Source organism: Chelonoidis abingdonii, chromosome 11 (genome assembly GCF_003597395.2).
Source record: "Chelonoidis abingdonii isolate Lonesome George chromosome 11, CheloAbing_2.0, whole genome shotgun sequence".
NCBI lineage: Eukaryota > Metazoa > Chordata > Testudines > Testudinidae > Chelonoidis > Chelonoidis abingdonii.
In genome coordinates, this window is record NC_133779.1 from 3,069,468 (window position 1) to 3,091,107 (window position 21,640).

Genomic DNA, 21,640 nt, shown 5'->3' on the forward strand with positions numbered 1-21,640 from the left:
CCCAGTTCCCAAGCCAGGGAATTCCCCACCTCACCCACACTGACTGTCAGAGCCGGGAGGGCAACTTAACTCCTCCCCCCGCCAGGGCTCTACCTACTGGTGGGGTCCCGGTGGGTGCCCCCACAGCGGAAGCGGGGCAGCGCCTGAAGGAGCGGCTCCTGGCACCGGGCACGCTGAAAGACGCAGTGGGATCGGTAGAGCTTGCCGTTGGAGGCGCAGACGGGCCGGTGGCGCTCGCGGGGGCATTCAGTTGGGCACAGCGGCCCCTGCTCACTCTCCGAGATGATGAACTGCAAGGAGAGGAGGGGCGGAGATGTGAGACATCTGCCCCCCACCAGATCCACCCTGCACCGAACCTTTGTCCCCCCAGATCCACCCTGCATGGCCCCCTTGCACCCTCAAAATTTACCCTGCATGGCCTCTTTTGTCCCCCCCAGATCCACCCTGCATGGCCCCCGTGCACCTCCAAAATCCACCCTGCATGGCCCCCATTGTCCCTCCAAGATCTACGCTGCATGGCCCCCCTTGTCCCCCCAAAATCCACCCTGCATGGCCCCCTTGCACCTCCAAAATCCACCCTGCATGGCCCCCCTTGTCCTCTCAGATCCATCCTGCATGGCCCCCTTGCACCCTCAAAATCTACCCTGCATTGCCCCCCTTTCTGCCCCCAATCCACCCTGCATGGCCTCCTTGCACCCCCAAAATCCACCCTGCATGGCTGCCTTGTCCTCCCCAGGTCCACACTACATGGCCCCCCTTGCACCTCCAAAATCCACCCTGCATGACCCCCCTTGTCCCCCCAAAATCCAACCTGCACTTCCCCAAATCCACCCCCCCCCACAGCACCCCCCTTTCCCCCCACCAAATCCCCTCTGCACATCAGCCCCCGCCTGCTCCAACCCAACACCCTCTCTCCCCCATCAGGCTGCAGGCTCCACTGAGACGAGGCTGCTGGGCCCCGAATGGACCAGGTGCGTCTCTCTGGCTGCAACCCCCAGAAGGGATTGGGGTGAACGCAGCGCGGAGGGCTGACGCATTGGCTCAGAAAGGCATCGCTATTTGGGGATATGGGGGGAAGATGTGGAAATATCCTCCCCCCGCACATCCAAGGATGCCCTCGCGCTAGGGGATGGTAGAGCCCCAAGCCCCGCTTCTCAGGGTCCCTCCCTGTCTCAGCCCATACCCGCCCCCCTGAATTCAGGCTGACTAGAAAGTGCCCCCTGCACGGGGGGAAGGGGCATGAGCAGGAACTTAGCCATATGGATGAATAAGGCCTCTCAGTTCCTTGGTAGCTGTCCCAGCGCTTAATCAGGATCAGTCACCCCATTTTACAGAGGGGGAAACTGAGGCATGTGGCGGGGAGGTGTGATTTGCACGAAGCTTCCCAGCTGGCAGGGTTGGGAACAGAAGCACCGTCTCCAGCATCCCAGTTCAGCATGCTAACCACTAGGCCGTGGCAGAAAGTTAATATAGGAGCCAGTTGAGGTCTGTAGCCCTGGACCCAGGCAGGTGGTGACGGGAGGCCAAGGTGTCTACTCGACTATCGACACAGGAGGTGCCCCATGGATGGGAAATGGGGGAGCCCCGCCCTGGGGTTCCCCATAGAGCCACGCTGAAATTCACCCCTGTGTGACTTGGCCAGGGGACAGGAGTTGGTTTAACTAATTGCACAGTAAATAAATGCCAGGCAAAGGGGGAGGGTGCGGGGGGGGGCATTAAAAACCAAGAAGTTTTCAGACTTCATTTGCTTGATGCCGGCGTTTTTTCCAGAGCGAGTGCCCAGACCGCAGGCTGGCGGGGAGCAGGACATGCCAGCCACTTAAAGCAGCTGGTGTAACCCTTTAGGTGCCCAGCAGGCACACGCCGTTCTCTCCCCATTTGGATCCAGACAAAGGCCCCTTGATGCACGGAGGTTGGTCAAGCCACGCGTGGCGAGTGGGGGGGGGAAGGAGGGACTTGCCCCCTATTTTATTGGGGGGTTGGACTCATGAAGTGCAAGGGAAAGGAAGCACTTGCAAGAGGTCATGTGGGAGAGCCAGGAATAGGACTCAAGTGTCCTGGCTCCCCTCTGTCCGCCTCCAGCTGCAGGGCCGCCCAGAGTGGGGGGGAAGTGGGGCAATTTGCCCCATGAGAATATAGTATTCTATAGTATTGCAATTTTTTTTTATGGAAGGGGCCCCCAAAATTGCTTTGCCCCAGGCCCCCTGAATCCTCTGGGCAGCCCTGCCCAGCTGTCAATTCACGGGGGCAGGGGGATCCCCCTCCAAATTAAAGAGCCGCTTTCCAGGTCTGGTCTCCTCCCTCTTGGGGCCAGGTTCCCAAGCCAGCGGTTCGCCTTGGCCAAGGGGCAGGCGCCTTGTTTTAACAGAGGACAGTCTGAAAGAGGAGCCACTCCTCCCATGCCACAGAGACCCAGGGAGCGGGCACTGGCCCCTCTGCCAGTCTCCGGTTGCCAGGCACGGGTAACGAGGTAGCTGGGCCGGGGAGAGAGAGAGGCAGTCAACCCACGGCCTTGCCCCACACAAGAATCTCCGCGTTGGTCCCCACACGCCGGGGGCACCGTGCCAGCGAGAGGGTGATTGGCAGCTGAGGGTTGGACTCCGGGGAGCCCTGCCACAGCTCCAGTGCCAGGCTGGACGGGGGAGGAGGCAGGCGACGTTTCAGGTCCTCAGGCGGATTAATGGGCAGGTTGTTGCTTGTGCTTGTAAACCAGGAGAACGTCTGTCTGGTGCCCGGCCCATCCGCATCCCCAGGGCAGAACCGCGGCTCCCTTCCCAGGCTTGGCTCAGCTGGGGTCCCTGGGTGGCCGCCCCGCCGGGAGTTCTCCAGGTGGGTGGTTATGGGGGCTGAGGTGTGGGGTGATGGTAAAGGACTCGTGTAAGGGGGAATGCATGACACCCTGGCTATCCCAGTCCTGCCCCCCAGCTTTTCTGATGCCTCTCAACCCAACCCACAGCCCCCTGCTATCCCAGCCATAGGTGCCCCTCGGATGCCCCTCAACCCAACCCACAGCCCCCTGCTATCCCAGCCCTGGGTGCCCCATGGATGCCCCTCAACCCGACCCACAGCCCCCTGCTATCCCAGCCCTGGGTGCCCCAAAGATGCCCCTCAACCCGACCCACAGCCCCCTGCTATCCCCGCCCTGGGCACCCAATGGACCCCCCTCAACCCGACCCACAGCCCCCTGCTATCTCCACCCTGGGCACCCAATAGACCCCCCTCAACCCAATGCACAGTCCCCTGATACCCAGCCCTGGGCACCCTACGGACCCCCCTCAACCCGACCCACAGCCCCCTGCTATCCCAGCCCTGGGTGCCCCTTGGATGCCCCTCAATCCAACCCACAGCCCCCTGCTATCCCTGCCCTGAGCACCCAAACAGCCCCCCTCAACCCAACCCACAGCCCCCTGCTATCCCTGCCCTGGGCACCCAATGGACCCCCTCAACCCGACCCACAGCCCCCTGCTATCCCCGCCCTGAGCATCCCCCTGCCCCACTGATGCCCCTCAATCCCCAGATTTCAGGAGCTGGGCTCTGCAGGATATTCCATGGCAGGAAATGGGTCCATGCCACGATCCCGTCTTGGGTGCACCAGACCAGGGGTTGGTGGGGCAGAGCTCCCTGCTCACAGGGCACGGAGCCAGGTAGACTTTGACCCCTCCCCATAAGTTTACACACTGCTCTGGCCCATGGGAATGGAGACCGTCACTGACAGAGCAACGCGGGATCTTGAGACAGGACAGAGAGAAAATCCAGGATTTGCGGGGGACCTGATTGTTTCCACTCTCAATCCTGGATGCCCAACCCCAAGGGTATGTACAGCACCGAGCACATGGGGGCCCAGTCTGTGACTGGGGTGCCTAGGTGCTACCGTAATACACCTCATAGCAATAAAAATGGACAGCACCTGGCACAATGGGAGACCTGGGACCCCCCATTGCACTAGGCGCTGTGCATTTAGATGTATTACGGTAGCACCTAGGCATCCCAGTCAGAAGTCAGGCCCCAGGTGCTACCGTAATACACCTAATAGCAATAGACTTGTACCCCCAGCCCCTAGCGGCAGATTGAGATGAAGCAGGGGGGACAGTGGGTGGGAGTCCTTCCATCCTATCACCCTACTGCAGGGGGTGAAGGCAGCTGTCAGTGGCGGGGTGTGTGTGTGTGTGTGTCACCCAAGAAGCTCTGAGGCACATGTCCGGCTCCCATTATTGAAGTATCTGAGCTCCTCCCAGGGCTGTTGTCCCCAATGCAGAGAGGGGGAAATTGAGGCAAGGAGTGGCTAAGAGTCTGTGGCAGAGCAGGGGTGTGATCCCAGGTGGGCGCCCCAGCTAGTGCACACACAGCCCCCTGCAATTCCACCCTGCAGCTTCCCCCCTCCCCCAGCTCCGGTGGTGCCCCTCAGTCCTGACCCACAGCCCCCTGCAATTCCATCCCTGGCTTCGCTGCGCCCCGACCCAAGCCCTGCTGCTGCCCTTTGCCAGAAGCAGATAAGAGGCACTTGGGGGGAGGGGTTGGGGTGGAGGGAGTAGGGAGCCTTGCATGGCAATGGGGCCACTTGGAAATACAGAGGCCTGCGCTTCCAGGCTGCCTGCCTGATCGGCTGCCCAGTTCCCAGCTCCCTGCAACACCCGGCGTTGTCTGCCGGCAGAGAGGCTGAATTCTGCCCTCAGGCCCTGGCATGCTCCCGGTGCTATGCCTGCTCCCCACACAGACCAGCAGCCTCCATGCTCCTGGGCCACGATCCCCACCCTGCCCAGCCAAGGCCTCCCCCTGGCGCCACGGGGCTGGGATCCTGCAGGGCCGCGGGTGTTGGCATGGGAAGTGGGGGGCAGGCGCCGAGGCCAGGCGTTGCCCTGGCTGCTGTGTGAAGGGCAAAGCTGTTGACAGAATGATGGGACGGTGACATCAACTGGCGGGGGTGGGTGGGGACAAACTGGCCGAAGCTCCCAAACCCTCACAGCCCCAGGCCAGCGGCAGCCCCCAGCCCGCTGCAAACAGGACACCAACTGAGGGACCCCCCTTTACTAAATACACCCGTCATCTCTTTCCATTAAAAGCGTCTCTTAGCTGCACAGACATGACATCACTCCTCCCGCCTCTCCACGAGACGGGTCCCCCACCCCGCTAGGAGCTGGGACAGCTGGCATGGACTGGCCCCCCGAGCCGCCTCCACTCCCCCAGCTGTGAGTCCATCCCTGGCTGAGTCTCCGCTCCCCTCCGGCTCCCACACGGCAGACGCTAGTCACCACAGGCTGCTGGTGGACGTGAGGCTGGTAGCAGCTCAGAGGCAATGGTGATGGGCATGCTAGAAAAACCCGGCTATAGAATGCCACCCCCCGCAAACCACACACAGACACTGGTCACGGATCAGACCTCCTGATCCCAGCTCAACGCCCTGCCACCACCCCTCTCTGAGAATTCATTTTCCCTTTGTGTCTTCCCGAAATATGCCACGGAGGTTCTGAGGTGAGTGCTGCTGGCTCCAGCCACTAGAGGGGACATGACACACATACGTACCCAGCGTGGTATTAAAGTCACTGGGGGGGGGGGGGGCATGTCATTAATGAGGGAAGCTCCCCGCCCCCCGCTATACAGCTGCTCGCAGGCAGGCCCCCCACTCTTCAGGCAGCTTGTCCAAGCTGTGTATCCCAGGCCACCAGCTACCCCACTGAGACCAAAGCATCCCAGCCCATAGCAGACACCACGGCTGTTGGCCCCAGGCAGAGAACATGAGAGACTGAGAGGCGCCGGCACCCGAGACCCTCCCCTGCCCCGCCAATGGCAGGGAAGTTAGATCAACTGCAGGAAATCCCAGCAAGTGACCGGCCCCCGCTGCTGCAGAGGAAGGCGAGAGACGGAACAGCCGGGGCCACCTCAGAGCCCCAGCTCACTCTGTCTAGTGCCCCTTCTCAAACCGAGGCCATCCCTGCTGGTTCAGAGGAAGGAGATTTAAAAAATAAAAACCCAGACCTCCCAGAACACATGGTGGTGGTGGGGAATCCCTTCCTGACCCTGGCCAGCGGAAGCCCTGAAGCATGCGATTTAGGAACAGGAGAAAGAAACTGGAAGTGAGCCCCAGGGCTGCCGGGCCCTGCCTCCCCCTTCACAAGTACGCAGCAGAAGGAGTGGGTGTGTGTGAAGACACCAGCTCAGTCCATCCACCCCTACTCCGACCAGAAGGGTGGCTTGTGACTTCCTCCAGGCATGTAGTCTCAGTGCTTTGTGGGCAGGGGGAAGGTATCAGGGGTCTTCTACAGCAGGGGAAGGGAAGGAGAGCTCCTGACTCTGTCACTCACCAGGGAACCCAGGAGTCCTGACTCCCACTACCCTTCGTCGTAGTGGTGGGGGGTTGCTGCAGGAACAGCTGCTCCACCCCAGAGGCAGCTGCATCTCAGCACTGGCTGAGGAACCCCTGTACAACGAGCTGCTCCACCCCAGAGGCAGCTGCATCTCAGCACTGGCTAACAGACCCCCGTACAAACAGCTGCTCCACCCCAGAGGCAGTTGCATTGGGCGAAGCTGGCCCACATGCACACAGACGGGAATACAGCCCTGCAGGCTGCTCCTCAGAGGGACATAGGCTCCCTGCGTGGGAGCCAAGGCAAGAGAGCCGACCCCATGGCTCCCGGCACGGCTCAGGGCCCGTGCCGACACTCGCTTTTCCTGGCAGCTGCTCTGCGGTTACAAAGGCCACGCGGGAGCCGAGCCTCAGGCTGCGGCTCCAGTGAACCCTGACTGGCAGGATGAAAGTAGCAGCCCCTGGCAATTCCTGCCCCCATGACCCAGCCGGGCCCAGGGACAGGAGGGCTGCAGGGGGGGATGCTGTATATCCCAGCCTGGGCGGCGGGGGGGTTCCTTCCACCCCATCGACTTTCTTTACCTCGCCACCAGCACCAGGCACCTCTCTGCACCCAACCCGACGGCCCAGGCATGGGAGATCACAGCTCTTCCTCAGACCACATGGGCCCTTCTAGCTCCACATCCACCCCCGACCCCAAACCACACCAGACCCATGGTACTGGATCCAACCAGCCTAACAGCCGCTCCCCCTCAGACCTGTGGGTCCCTCCAGCCCCACATTCCCACCCCCAGCCCCAGCCCCACTGCAGTGTTGCCAACTCATGATTTTGTCACGACTCTCCTGCGAACTATCATTTTTCTTAAAGCCCCAGCTCCTGGAGTCAGGTGGACGTGTGAGGATCTCAGCCTTCATTCTTAAAGAAACCGTAAGTTTCTAGCCTTCGTGCCTGCAGAGAAAGCTTCAAAATGTGGCCCCAGGCCCCCCTAAAGGCTCAAAAGGCAGAAGGGAAACTACAAAAAACCCAAACCCATCTGTCAATTTCATGATTTTAAAGCCAATCTTGGGATTTGGAAGAAGCCTGCTTCATGATTTTGGAACATTTGGGGTGGGCAATGCCACTCGCGCACTGCTTCCGAGCAGACCACCACTGCCCCCACCTGTCCACGCCCCGAAGCATCCTCTCCTCCTCAGCCTGAGGAAGGGGTTGGGGGAGGAAACGCATGAATGAACGGCAAGCCGTACAGCGCTCGTTTCACCCACCGGCTGGGGGACTGGCTGTCCACTGACTGGTTTGTGGAGCTGGCCTCAAGATGGGCACATTTAGTGGAAGAACTGAAGTCAACGTGCCCAATACGAGGCTTCGTGGCTTCCTCTGTGGCCCAGGGGTGAAGGCTCTGGGCTGTGATCCAAGAGTGCCAGATTCCAGACCCAGCTACGTGCCTCAGTTTCCCCAGATGTAATATGAGGATAATGATCCTGACTTTGTCTAGTTAGACTGTCAGCAGTTGGGGGCAGCCTCCTGATGCAATGGGGGAGCCCCTCCCCGGCTTTCAGGCAAGGGCTCCAGCCCCGATCGTAACCCCCACAAATAAGTCAGGCTCCAAGCGGTTTATTCATAAATCGGCCGTTGGGCTTCATTACCGTTCAGCTGGGAAACCTGCTCCGCTGAGTTATTGTCTTTTCATGAAGGGTCGCTCAGGGCAGTTCTCACCTGGAGGTTAATTCTGGCAGCCGGAGCCAGAGACCGCACCTCGTGTCCCCCACTAGCCTCAGCTGCATCAACACTCCCCAGCCATGGCCAGAAGACAGCACGGCCCCCCTGACGGGCCGGTCCAACCCCTGGGGGACTGCGGAGCCCGACCCTAGAGAGCAATGCCCTTAAACTCCAATATTTGGTCAGATTCCTCTTCCCACCTCCACTCCATCCCTGCAGCGGGGCGGACGGACGCCCCCCACGGAGCGCACACCCTCCCGCTGCAAGGCATGTGCGTCTGGCCAGCTGCTGGCAGACACCCGCCACACGCTCAGGGCCCTGGCAAGCCAGCCCCATCCATCTCAGGGCCGTGTCTGTCCCCGAGACTCCCGCTGATTCCCCCCCTGCGCCTGCCTGCCGGCTGCCGGCGCCTGCCAACACACACAGACAGGCCCATGCAGCTGTCAGCCAGGGGTAATTTGTTAGGGCCTCTGGTGGCATAGTGATGCGCTCCCAGCTCAGCCCTTGCCATCGAGTCAAAGGGCCATTGTGTACCTGCCACATGCCCCCCCCCACCGGCTTCCTTCCCCCCCTCTTCAGACAACAAGAGCCTTCGCTGTAGCCCGATGAAGGGGGCCCTTAGACTGAGAAGGGAAAAGAGGCGGCGGGGGGGGGGGAATAATCCATGGGGCTGAAATTGACTCAGTCTTGAAGATGAGATCACAGACCCCTTCCTTCTGTGCCCCTCCCTCAGGATTTCTGCCCAAAAGAGGCTTTTAAGTAATGAAGGGGAGACTAGATTATTAATAATCAGGTGACTGAGAGCCGAAGCTCCAGCCCTCCCCTCCCGGGTGCAACAGGGACAGGGAAGGGGATGCTACAGAGTTTGAGGGGGGGATCCCAGGGCTGGGCTAGCAGGGGGCTGCGGGTCAGGACTGAGGGACACAGGCAGAGCTGTACAGGGGTAAGGTGGGGTGGGAGAGCCCAGGGCTGGCCTAGCAGCCTCCCCTGCCCCCCAGTAGCTACCTCTGCTTTCACCTAGTTACCAATCCACGTGCCCTTGCCTTGAGCAGAGCTCCATCAGGCTACTCCAAAACCCTGTGAAATGTGACAGGTGGAAGAGGAGGGGTCCCTTCCTGCTAGGCTACCCCACCCCAGCTTGCATTTCTAGCTCCCAGTCCCACGTACCCCGCTGCTCCTCAGAGACTGTTCCCTCATGCAATGAGCACCGGATCCAATTCTTCCCAGCCCCAGGGATTCTGCCAAAGAACTGGGCCGGCTGGCGTTGACCAGCAGATGCGCTGAGGGCCTGCAGAGGCACCGGGGCTGCCTGCAGACTCAGGAAGATGGAGCTGCACCCTGGGAGACATGTGGAAGCTTCTCTGGTGCCATGAGGGCCAGAAACCAGCTGCTCAAAGTTCTGTCTCTTTCACCACAATCAGAGGAGGTTGGGGATGGAGGGTGTCCCTCTCTGTTCCAGTGAAATGAGACTCTGGCCAGAGAGATTCCCCCTTACCAGGTCCTCAGCCTGACCCCTCCCAATTTGGGAAGGATAGGGGGAGAGGAATGAAAGGATCGGGCCTGCCTTCCCCTCACCCTGATTTCCCTGGCACAAGCTGCCTCTTAAATCAATTAAAGGCCCTCCCACACCTGAGGAGAGCGAGCCCAGGGGCGGCTCGATGTCTGGCATTTCCCCTTCCCATGCTGCTCTGGCTCCTTGGCCCGGGTCCTGGGACAGCGCGTTCATTGCCCATGGGCAGCAGTACCTGGGTGGGTTCCCACAGCCTGTACAGAGTAGGATTCTGCCTGGAAACGGGCAGGGGGGTGGGGGAGTGGGATGGGGGAAAAAAATCCCTGCTAATTTCCTGATTCCACCCCACCCTGAGCTCTGCCTGCCCTGACCTACAGAGACAGCTGGATCTGCATTGGCATGGGGGGGGTGGGGATTGAGCACACCGGGGGGCAGGGCTGATCTGTGCTATGTCACCTCTGCCGCATTGCTGCTACGTTCGGGGAGCCGGGGGCAAACGGAGCTGTGGTGGAGGGCAGAGCTGATGCTACCATGAGCTCAGCTGGAAGCTTTCAGGGCCTGGTACCTCAGAGCCCCCCCGAGGAGGCAGGAGGAGACCTTGGAGGGGTGGATGTGGAGTTACCCCCCCCACCTGATGCACCCCTACAATAGCATCGCCACCTTTCCCCTCAGCACACACCACTCTCCCAGGCGGGGGCAAAGCTAGAGGAGGCAGTGCGGCCTACTGGCAAGCGCACTAGACGGGGACTCAGCAAACCTGGGTTCTATTCCTGGCTCTGCTGCTGGGGGAACCATGGGTAAAACCCTGTCCAGCTCCATGCCTCAGTTTTCCCACTCTAAAAAGGGGGAGAATGCAATCCTCCTGCCTTTGTAAAACACCTTGAGAGCAAGGGATATAAACACTAAGGATCATACCTTAGGGGTTGGTAACATCAGATTAGGAAGCCAGGAAGATGGTTAGCTTGGTTCTACCCCCAATCTCCTCAACTGCATTTTGTCATTAGCCAAGACCATGAGTTCTTTGGGCCAGGGACTGTCCCCCTACACGTGTCCGTACAGCACCGAGCACCTTGCATGCTCCCCCGCTCCAATCCCTCTAGCGGCCATATAAACGGCCCCTCTCAGTCTGCTTGGAGACTATCTCCCCCAGCCCCATATGGTTCTCGTGTGCAGCAAATCCCCAGGCCAGACCTAATCCAAGGGAGAATCTCCTCCCAGAAACCCACAGCGCCAAGACAACCAGCTCCCTGCTGCCAAAGCAAACCGGAGATGTGAAGACACTGCTGGAGGGGGCTTGATCCCAATTCAAGTTCCCATCAGGAGGAGACAAGGCCCCAGGCAGCACACCTGGCTCAGGCTCCTGCTACGGAGACGAGTGGAGGAGGAACCAAGGATGCAGGTGAGCCAGAGAGCGGGACACCTGGAGTTCTGTGCTGTGGGGACCCAGTGTGGGAAGCAGCCTCAGTTTCCCCCTCCCCACACACACGCTCTTTCCGATCCCTCTGCATGAAGAAGTGGAGATGGAGGAGGAGAGAGAGACAGAGGCCTAGGTAAAATGTTAGGAGGAGAAAAACAGCTTGATGGTCAAACTTGTTCTGTAGGAGCCTAAACAGCGACCTGTGCACTCAGACTGAGGTATAGCTGGGGAGTGAAGGGAAGGAAATTCTATGAAAATTTGAGATTTTGGGGGTCAGGTGGGGAATCAAATTCACGCACAAAACCAAACAAAACTGAACGACAAACAGAAGGATTCCCTTGGAGTCAGTGTGGAAGTGAATCAAAACGTTTCTCCAACTCCTGAAATATTTTGATTCTGGCCCTTTTAACATTAACCAAATTTAAATTTCAAAACCCAAAGTTGTTTGGCACTAAGACCCAAACCCAGAAACTTCTGAAACAAAAAGTCCTGTTCTGACCGTTTCAAAATTCTCACCATCAAATCAGGAAATTCGTCAGGACTGACCCTGCCCCCAGGAACAGCCCCGCTCTCAATAAAGCTGCTTTTGTAGGGGCTTTTTGCCCACAACTTTCATTGAAACATTCCCCAACCAGTTCTAATTTTAGGAACCCGTTTTTTGGACCTCTTTAGCCATATAATTAAGGTCCCTCCCTCATTACTGAGGGAGCCTCCTATTAAGACTTCCAGCCTTAATAAAACTTGCTCAACTCACTTTTCATCCGTGGTGACCTCTTATGTAAAAATAAGAGTGAGGAAGAGAAGACAGAGGCTGGGGACACAGACTCACACTCAGACTTTAAGGTCAGAAGGGACCATTAGGATCATCTAGTCTGACCTGCACAACGCAGACCACAGAATCGCACCCACCCACTCCTGTAACAAAGCCCTGACCTATGTCTGAGTTACTGAAGTCCTCAAATTGTGGTTTGAAGACCTCAGACTGCACAAGGACAGTTCTCAAGTACATAAATGGTTGTTACAAAGATGAGGGGTGGAAATTATTCTCCTTAATCTCTGAGGACAGGACAAGAAGGAATGGGCTTAAACTGCGGCAAGGGAGGTTTAGGTTGGACATTAGGAAAAACCCCCTAACTGTCAGGATGCTTAAGCACTGGAATAAACTGCCTAGGGAGGTTGTGGAATCTCCATCATTGGAGGTTTTTAAGAGCAGGTTGGACAAACACCTGTCAGGGATGGTCCAGATAATCCTTAGTCCTGCCAGGAGTGCAGGGGACTGGACTAGATACCTCTCGAGGTCCCTGCCAGCCCTACTAGGAATGAAGCTACCTGCAGCAGCATGACATGGGTTTAGCTGCAACATCCCCCTGCCCCCACGTTTTGGAAGATTCAGTGATTGCCAGGTGGGACCTCAGTAACAGCTGTGTAGAAATGGGATTTTCCCTTTCCCGGGACATGCCGGGATTTCAAATCGTTCTGTTCTGAGACAAAGCAGAAAAAAAGTTCCTCTGAAACAAACAAAAAACCTGAAAAAAAACAACACAACCCAATTCGTTTTGAGTCCAAGTGTTTTGTTCCAATTTTGACCTTTAAACAATCTTTTAACAATATATTTAAAAAAATGGTTTTGAAAGGGCAAAAAATAAAAATATTCCGTCTCCAAATTGTCAAAACAGGATGTTCTGAGATTACTGACACGCTCCTTTGGTTCCCTCCCCCTCACCAAAAAATGCAACAAAAGAGGTGAAACTGACAGGATCAGAAAGACGTCAATTTCCATGAAAGTGGCATTTTCTTCTCGAAGGATGCTGATGCAGAGTTTCCAGCCAGCACTGCTCAGCCCCTCCTCAGAGCCCTGCAGCTTGCAGCACAGGATCTGGCCAGATAGCTCGAGCATTTGGTGTGTTGCAGCAGCAGCAGCAGCACCGGATAATGTTTGTCCCCAATGGCCTTAGAGGTGCAAAAGGCAGCTGGCCCTCATGCACACAACTCCACAAGCGGAGAGATGCAGAAAGGGCCGCGTAGCTAAACCAATCTCTTGGGAGTCAGGTCTCCATCCAGCCCCTTCCACCAGCCTCCCATGCAGTCGGCAGGGAGCTCTCTGGCCCACCCCGGGCAGTGCTGATATTCTAGCATGGGTAAAGCCGGGCCACCTGTTGCATCAGGGAGTCAAGGTCACGCGCCAGCCAGCGAACCCAGCCCATATTGATCACTTTCCAGGGTAGGGGCTGGCCAGGCCCCCAGCTGACTAAGGCTGATATATACAAGGCCCAAGAAGGGATGACGGCAGCATGGGGCCGGGGAAGCTGTGATTAAAATTAGAAGGTGCATCAGCACCCACACAGGCTGGGTCAGGTACTAAATATAGACGCTGGACACCCCCCCCCCCAGTAGCTTGCACCACAGGCAGATCTGTGCTAAGCAACCCCCCTGAAGCTATGGGACATAGTGCACCTTCCTGTCCAATGACCCCACTACGGTTCTGGGGGAACCTCTACCCTGTTACAACAACCCCCCCATGGTTATTTTGCATGCTGGTTGCTTAGAAACTGTGATTTCCTCATTAAACCACCCCACTCTCATTTGTCTGGGAGCCTCCCTTGTTGATATGCCCAACTGGTGCCCACCACTGGGTGTTTGGCTGAGATCCAGCCAACCCATTTCACCCACTGCCCTCGCTTACCGGCCAGTTTGGCTTTTGCCAACCTAGATGCTAGAACAGGGGTTCTCAAACTGGGGGTCAGGACCCCTCAGGGGGTTATGAGGTTATTACATGGGGGGTCTCGAGCTGCCAGCCTCCACCCCAACCCCTGCTTTGCCTCCGGCATTTATAATGGTGTTAAATATATAAACAAGTGTTTTTAATTTATATGGGGGGGTCGCACTCAGAGACTTGCTGTGTGAAAGGGGTCACTAGTAAAAAAGTTTGAGAGCCACCAGAGCCATGCAGCTGTAACCTGCTAGGGAGGGTCTTTCCTACCCCCCACATCCCGCCCGTGCTGGGGATGGAACAGGCTCTCATTCTGAGCCTCGCCTTCCGCTCTGCAGTCCGCCCCATCCGATCCCCGGTCAAGGCCGTCACCCAGCCTCGAGAGTCACCCTGTGGTGTCTGTTGGTGGACAGACACAAAGCAGAAGCTCAAGACTCAATTCATCGTAGCTGGTCCCACCAGGCGGTCCCCATGGCTAGAATTAATACACCCCTCACGCTGCCAGAACTGCAAAGTTCGATACACTTCCAGAATAGGAAGGTGACATGCAACCAAGGGTGGTGGCGAGCTGAGTCTATAGTTTTGCCCCCCGTCCATGCAGCTGAGAACAAGCTAGAAAAGGTTTTAGGAGACCTGGCTCCCACCTCCCCCTAAAGGGCTTCCTAGACTTAGCCACAATGCCCCAGTTCTCAAGTATCATCCCAAGGAAGCAATTCCAGCCCCCACGGAATAGAACAAGGGCTTGATGTTAACATGCCACACAGTCATCTACCATAGGGGGAAAGCAGGATTTGAACTCAGGATCTTCAGCTCACGTGGTAGAGAACCGAGCTGGTGCTGCTTGAAGAGAGGCTCCCCTAGCCAGGTGCAGTAGTTGACTTTTAGCCACTGTAGACTAGCCGCTAGAGGGAAACGCTGCCCCAAATCTCTCTCTCTCTCTCACACACACACTCTCTCTCTCTCTCTACCTTAATGCAGTACAGTCTACTGGTTAGAGCCTTGGCCCAGGAAGCCTGGGTTCTCAGTTTCAGCTCTGCAGCTGACCTGCCAGGCAACTGTGGTCAAATCTCTTACCAGCTCTGTGCCTCAGTTTCCCATCCTACTCTTCATCAAAGCTGTGAGCACCTTGAGGCAGGGATGCTGACTAGGAGTTCGTGCAGCACCCTGTACAATGGAGGCTCCCGGGCACAGCCTGAGCCACAATTGGAGCCCAGCAAAGCCAAAGAGGAGCTGGGTTCTAGTCAGCCTCACAGCAAGAGAATTGGGCACTAGAGCTCCAGGAGCCAGCCAGAACAGACCCAGCTTAACTCTCAGATCCCACAGGCAAAGCAAGAGAATATTTTTTATACAGGGCCCCTTCTCCCACTCGAGCTGCAGTTTAAGAGTTGGAAGGCCCTGCCCTTCCTGCACCCCCATTTCCACAGATCCAATCTCAATCAGTCACACAGTCCACCTACCGATCACCCCAGCCCCACTCTCTCACATCGGGTGCTGCGCAGTCCCCGACCGAAATCAGCCGCCCTCCCACCACAGGCGCTGTACAGACACGTAGCAAGACTGTCCTTGCCCTGCAGGTCTTTCCATCTAAGCAGCAAGAGCAGCTCTCTTGACAGGTGGGGAAATCAAGGAACAAAGACTAAATGACTCCCCCACCAGGCCACAGAGAGCCGACGGCAGAACCGAGACCTGAGCCAAAAAGATTCAAGATCTGGGTTCAAGTGAGGGGGCGAGTTACTAGATCCTTCAAACTTCAGATTTAACAGCATTGAATCCAACCAGGGTTCACCCCACTGGCTAGGAGTTTTGCTCTTGTTTTAAAAGCAGCATGCTCAAGAGCCCACGCTTGTAAAATCAGCTACCGGGAGGGTGGGGGGGCACAGGCAGCTAGATAAGGGCTCTCCCAATGGGAAAGATCAGGGAGATTTCTTCCCAAGCGCAGTGGCTTGCTCTGTGCTGGGGAGTTTCCTAGCTTCTCCTTCCAAAAACCAGAGGGGGCAAAGCACGGCCAGCGTCTCACCCAACACGCCTTCTGCAAGGCCGATTCAGAAGCCAATTACTTCAAGGCCTGGATGGCCATCTCCAGGCACGTCCGGCCACTCAGCCTCAGCACGCGGCAGGAGCTCCCGGGTCACGGCTCTGCGACCGCAAGTGCCAACAGCCAGCCCCTTCCGCACGAGGATCTCCAAGCCCTTAGAGGAGCACTCAGGCTTATCATAGAATATCAGGGTTGGAAGGGACCTCAGGAGGTATCCAGTCCAACCCCTTGCTCAAAGCAGGACCAACCCCAACTAAATCATCTGCCTGCACCCATTCTCTTCCCAGGGGATAGGTTAAAAAACAAAAAAATGCACCTTATTTTGTAGAAAGGGAAACTGAGGCACAGAGAGCCGAAGAGACTTGTCCTATGTCACAGAACTGGCAGAGAACCCAGGAGTCCTGGCTCCCCCATTCCTGCTCTAATTCCCTTATTAAGTACCAGAGGGGTAGCCGTGTTAGTCTCTATCCACAAAAACAAGGACGAGTCCGGTGGCATCTTAAAGACTAACAGATTTATTTGGGCATGAGCTTTTGTGGAAAAACCCCCCACTTCTTCAGATGCATGGAGTGAAAATTACAGACACAGGAGATATAGTGTTTCCACAGATCCCTCTGCACCCCACAAGCTGAAAACAGCGCTCACCCAGCACCCCAAAAGAGAAAACCACTTGGCAGCCCTAACCTTGCAAAACCCAGGGACCTGTAGGAGGAGCTGAATTGGGGTGGGTGGGGGGAAGAGGATGGACCTAAGATCCGCTGGGGTTGCTTTTGCGGGCAATCGGGGTGATGTTTGGGGACAGGGAGCTGGACTATTGAGTGAGGTGATCAGATTTTTTTTCCCCTTTAAAGCCCCTCAGGAAGCAGCTGCCCCCGCCCCACAGAGGTGGAAGAGCCACACACCTCCGGGCAGCGTCTCCCAGGTTGAAGGAACAGCAGCTACCCACCACCTGTGGGCTTCCATCCTCCCCAGGGGGGTCACAGGTGCTTTCACCGGCTTTCGACATCCCCAGGAGCACGGTTGGCCCAGACCTCCAGGCATCTCAATGCCCTGTCCAGGCTGACCCCACTCCAGTCCCATTCCCTTGCAGCTTCGATCCTTTTCCGCCAGAGTCTGCCCAGCCCCATGCATGGGACACGGCCCCAGCCCGACCCGCTCAGTCCGCGAACCCACCTGGAGGGGAGCCCCCAGCAGACCCCTCCCCTCCAGAGCAGCCAGCAAAGCAGCTCCCTGAGACTGAACTCTAGTACTTAAAGCACAGGCCACCCACAGCTACGCTGAGCCCCTCACCCCGCTCCGTACAGCCCTCCACTGCCCCATAGCCAGAACCCACCTCTAGCCCCACAATCATGCTCCCCCATAGCTAGCCCCAGCCCGCTCCCTATAGCCCTCCACTGCCCCATAGCCAGAACCCACGTCTAGCCCCACAATCATGTTCCCCCACGGCTAGCCCCAGCCCGCTCCCTATAGCCATCCCCTACTCCCCTGCCCCATAGCCAGAGCCCACCTCTAGCCCCACAATCATGTTCCCCCATGGCTAGCCCCAGCCTGCTCCCTATAGCCCTCCACTGCCCCATAGCCAGAACCCACCTCTAGCCCCACAACCATGCTCCCCCATAGCTAGCCCCAGCCCGCTCCCTATAGCCCTCCCCTACTCCCTGCCTATAGCCAGAACCCACAACCATGCTCCCCTCTAGGCTAGCCCCTAGCCCCCTACCCTCACCATGCTCTATCCTGCCAACCCCCTACTCTCTCCCCACTCCATGATCCTTCCCACTCTCTTCTCCCATAGCACCAGCCCCTCATCCCATGCCCTCTCCCACACTCTCTGCCCCCCCAGAGCCAGCCCCTCAGCCCACGCCCTCTCCCACACTCTCTCCCCCCAGAGCCAGCCCCTCCCTAATCCTCATGTCCTTACCCCTTCTCCTCTCCCCCCAGAGCCAGCCCCGCATCCCACGCCCTCTCCCACACTCTCTGCCCCCTCCGAGCCAGCCCGTCAGCCCATGCCCTCTCCCACACTCTCTGACCCCCCAGAGCCAGCCCCTCATCCCATGCTCTCTCCCACACTCTCTGCCCCGCCAAGCCAGCCCCTCAGCCCATGCCCTCTCCCACACTCTCTCCCCCCGCAGAGCCAGCCCCTCATCCCATGCTCTCTCCCACACTTTCTCCCCCCCCAAGAGCCAGCCCCTCATCCCATGCTCTCTCCCACACTCTCTCCCCCCCAGAGCCAGCCCCTCATCCCATGCTCTCTCCCACACTCTCTGCCCCCCCGAGCCAGCCCCTCAGCCCATGCCCTCTCCCACACTCTCTGCCCCCCCCGAGCCAGCCCCTCATCCCATGCTGTCTCCCACACTCTCTGCCCCCCCGATCCAGCCCCTCAGCCCATGCCCTCTCCCACACTCTCTCCCCCCCCAGAGCCAGGGCCCCTCAGCATGGCCCTACGCCCACACTCTTCCCCCCAAGCCAGCCCTCAGCCCTGCTCTCTCCCACACTCTCTGCCCCAGCCAGCCCTCAGCCGATGCTCTCTCCCCGACTCTCTCCCCTAGAGCCGGCCCCTCAGCCGATGCTCTCTCCACACTCTCTGACTCCCGATTCCAGCCTCAGCCCATGCTCTTCCCACATCTCTCCCCAGAGCCAGCCCCACTCGCATGCTCTCTCCATCTCTCCCCCCCCGAGCCAGCCTCAGCCTATCGTCCTCTCCCACTCTCTCCCCCGAGCCCAGCCCTAGCCCATGCTTCTCCCACTCTCTGACCCCCCAGAGCCAGCCCCTCAGCCCATGCTCTCTCCCACACTCTCTGCCCCCACCCCGAGCCAGCCCCTCAGCCCATGCTCTCTCCCACACTCTCTGCCCCCACCCCGAGCCAGCCCCTCAGCCCATGCTCTCTCCCACACTCTCTGCCCCCACCCCGAGCCAGCCCCTCAGCCCATGCTCTCTCCCACACTCTCTGCCCCCACCCCGAGCCAGCCCCTCAGCCCATGCTCTCTCCCACACTCTCTGCCCCCACCCCGAGCCAGCCCCTCAGCCCATGCTCTCTCCCACACTCTCTGCCCCCAGAGCCAGTCCCCTACCACACGCCTCTCCCCGCTACCCTGGATCACCTTACCGGGGATCTGTCCCATCGCAAAGGGGTCGCCAGCACGGGGCCGCCCAGGAGCAGCAGCAGCCCCCAGCAGAGGCAGGACATGGCTCGGGGCGAGGCAAATCCCAGAGGCAGCGCCCCAGCGCCGGGCGCCCGGTTTATAAAGCCGGAGCGATCCCCCACCCCCCGCCCCGCATGTCAGGACGCTCCAGCCGCTCCGCCAGCCACGTGGAGTCATCGGGCAACAACAGCTGGGGGCGGAGCCACGCCCCCTTTCGTGCAAGCCACGCCCACCTCCTCCACCCACCTAGGGGGAAACTTACCTCGCTCCCCCCAGGAGGCTCCTGCAGCGCCTGATTCCTGCCCCCACCCAAGGCCTGGGGAGTTTAATGTCCCTCACAGCAGTGGCAGCCAGACAGGGTTCAAGGGCCACCCCGGCGGGGATTCGGCTTGCAGCAGGGTGGGACCCAGGAGATTAGCGAGGTTAGGTGGCCCTTGTGGTCACGTCTAACCCTATCCCCAGCGCTCAGGGGACAGTGTTTTTCTCAGCCCTGAGCGAGGTTGGGGTCTTTCTGAAGTGTAGACCAAGCTCGAGGAGGAGGCAGGGTGGCAGGTCTGAGGGGGGCTGCTTAGCCAGACCCCGGGCTATGACTCGGACCCCTGAGCGCAGCTGAGATACAAATACATACGACTAATCAGGGCCTGGAGGGTGGCGAAGCTAGCGCAGAGCAGCCCGCTTGTCCAGCAGCCATCCCCAAGAGGGCTTCTCCTGGGGCGACCCTGCAGCCTTTCCACAGCTCGTGGAGGAAGCGGACTAACACTGGCTGTTTGCGTTGTCCAGGTTAGGCCTCGGCTACACCTAAAAACCAGATCAGCCAAGCTCCAAAACTCAGGGAGATGGAAAACTCCGTAGTTCGGTCGACCTCCTCGCCGTGGTAGATGAGGTCACGTCGACTGAAAAATTCTTCCATCCACCTTGCTATTGCCTCTGAGGTAGGTGGATGAGCTACAGCCGTGGACAAACTGTCTATTCACGTAGGAAGGGTCGATACTGCAGCTACCAGGCCAGAGCCATAGATGGGTGGATATAGGGATAGATAGAGGGTGTGTGTGGGGGATGGATAGAAAGACAGAAATTCTGTCTGTACAAGTCACACACAGATAACCCCCAAGAGATTTTAAAGGGTTTCTTATCCTACATCTCAGTTTTGCGCCTGGTTTTAAACAAAACTTCCTGTCAGTGGAAGACAGTTAAAACACAAACACGTTCCCCCCTTTTCCAGATCCTTTCAAGCGCCTCCAAGCACTCTACATCAGACCTCGCAGCCGCCTGCTTGGAACTACTCAGACTCTCTCCCATTTTATGGAAAGGTGAAAGTGAGGCATGGGGAAATGAAGGCATTTGCCCCAGGACTCACATCAGAGGTGAGAATAGAACCCAGGAGTCCTGACACTCAATTGCCACCCCCCACCCATACCATTCCCCGAGGTGGGCTGGGAACTCAAGAGTTGCCAGTGGCACCCAGCTGACCCCAACCCCGCCCCTCCAGCTTGGGTCTAGCACACTGACAGACAGGCAGTGAAGAGCAGACCCAGCCCAGATCCTTAAAGCAATCGAGGTGCCCAACCTTGGATCACTTCCATTGGCTGTTAGGAGCCAGAGGGGCCCAGCCCAGGGCTAGATGTCCATTTTAAGAGGTGGGAGGGGCCACTGGTCCAGGAGCTCCCCACTATTCAAGCCCTGTGGGAGGAGGGTGGTGTCTAGTGGTTAGAGCAGGGAGAGGGGGAACTCAGAGGCAGCTCTCACACCATATAACCAGCTTCTTAAGACAATATCTGGCCCAGTAACCCACCTGCTGGGGTGACTCACCGAGCTGCTGTTCAATGCTAAGACATAAACCCGGCTGGGATGCACCGGGCTGTGGGGGGCGGGGGGAGCTGCTTAGACCCCAGAGTTACAGCCCCCACCCTCCAAGCTTTGCTCAAATCAAGTTGACTGAGGTTTGTTTATTTCTTCAGGGGGTCAGAGACCCTCTTGCCCCCATCAGCTTGTGACTGACAGTCCCCCGTTGCCAGACATCTGCCCTGTGTCCTCCTCTACCGAAGAGGCACAAAAGCAACTGCGTGTTGCTTGTTTGATTTGTGGAGTGGGGTTTAGGGGCTGGGGAGAGGTGCTGGACTGAGAGCCCTCGGGACCGTTTAGCCACAGAACAGGGACACCTCAGGCAGCAGCAAGGCAAACCTTGGCTGCGAAATGCCATTGGAATACTCGAGGGATGGATCATTGGGCATGTTGCACTCAGATGCAGCTGCCTCTGGGGTGGAGCCATGGGGGGCAGTTTATACAGAATATTATCCTGCATCCAGCACTGAGATGCAGCCACCTCTGGGGTAGCACACGGCAGCTGTTTATACAAGGAGCCTTCATCCAGTGCTGAGGTGGGATGCAGCCACCTCAGGGGTGGGGCATAGCAGCTGTTCATGCAGGGATCACCCCAACAGCACTGAGATGCAGCCACCTCTGGGGTGAGGAGCAGCAGCCATGGGTGCAGCTGCACAACGCTGCCTGACAAGTTAGGACAGGAAGGGAAGGAGAAGGCAGTAACCAGCTGAAAGTGCAGGAGACATTTAAGGATGCAAAATGGAATCACGTGCCCAAGAATTGGGTCTGGAGACTAGGACTAGCCCCCCAACTCTCGAGAGACAGGCATGGAGATCTAGGCAGCTCAGGACCCCATTCGTACATCTCACCTGACAGATGGATGGCTTTGTCCCAGAGCACCGGGGCCAGCAGGACTGCGAGTGAGAGACCCCCACCCTCCATGCACCAGGCTCCCCCGCCGCTGCATTGAGGGCCACAGGGACTGAAA

The 21,640-nt window shown here is 58.2% G+C and overlaps 1 protein-coding gene across 1 annotated transcript in view; it reads right to left on the reverse strand.

Moving 5' to 3' along the window:
- Nucleotides 1-18,917, reverse strand: part of LOC116822395 (SPARC-related modular calcium-binding protein 1-like) — a 28,354-nt gene extending 9,437 nt beyond the window's left edge. Inside the window, exons 1-2 of the mRNA XM_075070635.1 lie at nucleotides 18,795-18,917; nucleotides 98-290 (exon numbers count right to left, since the gene is read on the reverse strand). Coding sequence (XP_074926736.1) covers nucleotides 98-290; nucleotides 18,795-18,875 — 274 coding nt within the window. The 5' untranslated portion in view covers nucleotides 18,876-18,917. The remainder of the gene's footprint in view (nucleotides 1-97; nucleotides 291-18,794) is intronic.
- Nucleotides 18,918-21,640: the final 2,723 nt, after the last annotated feature.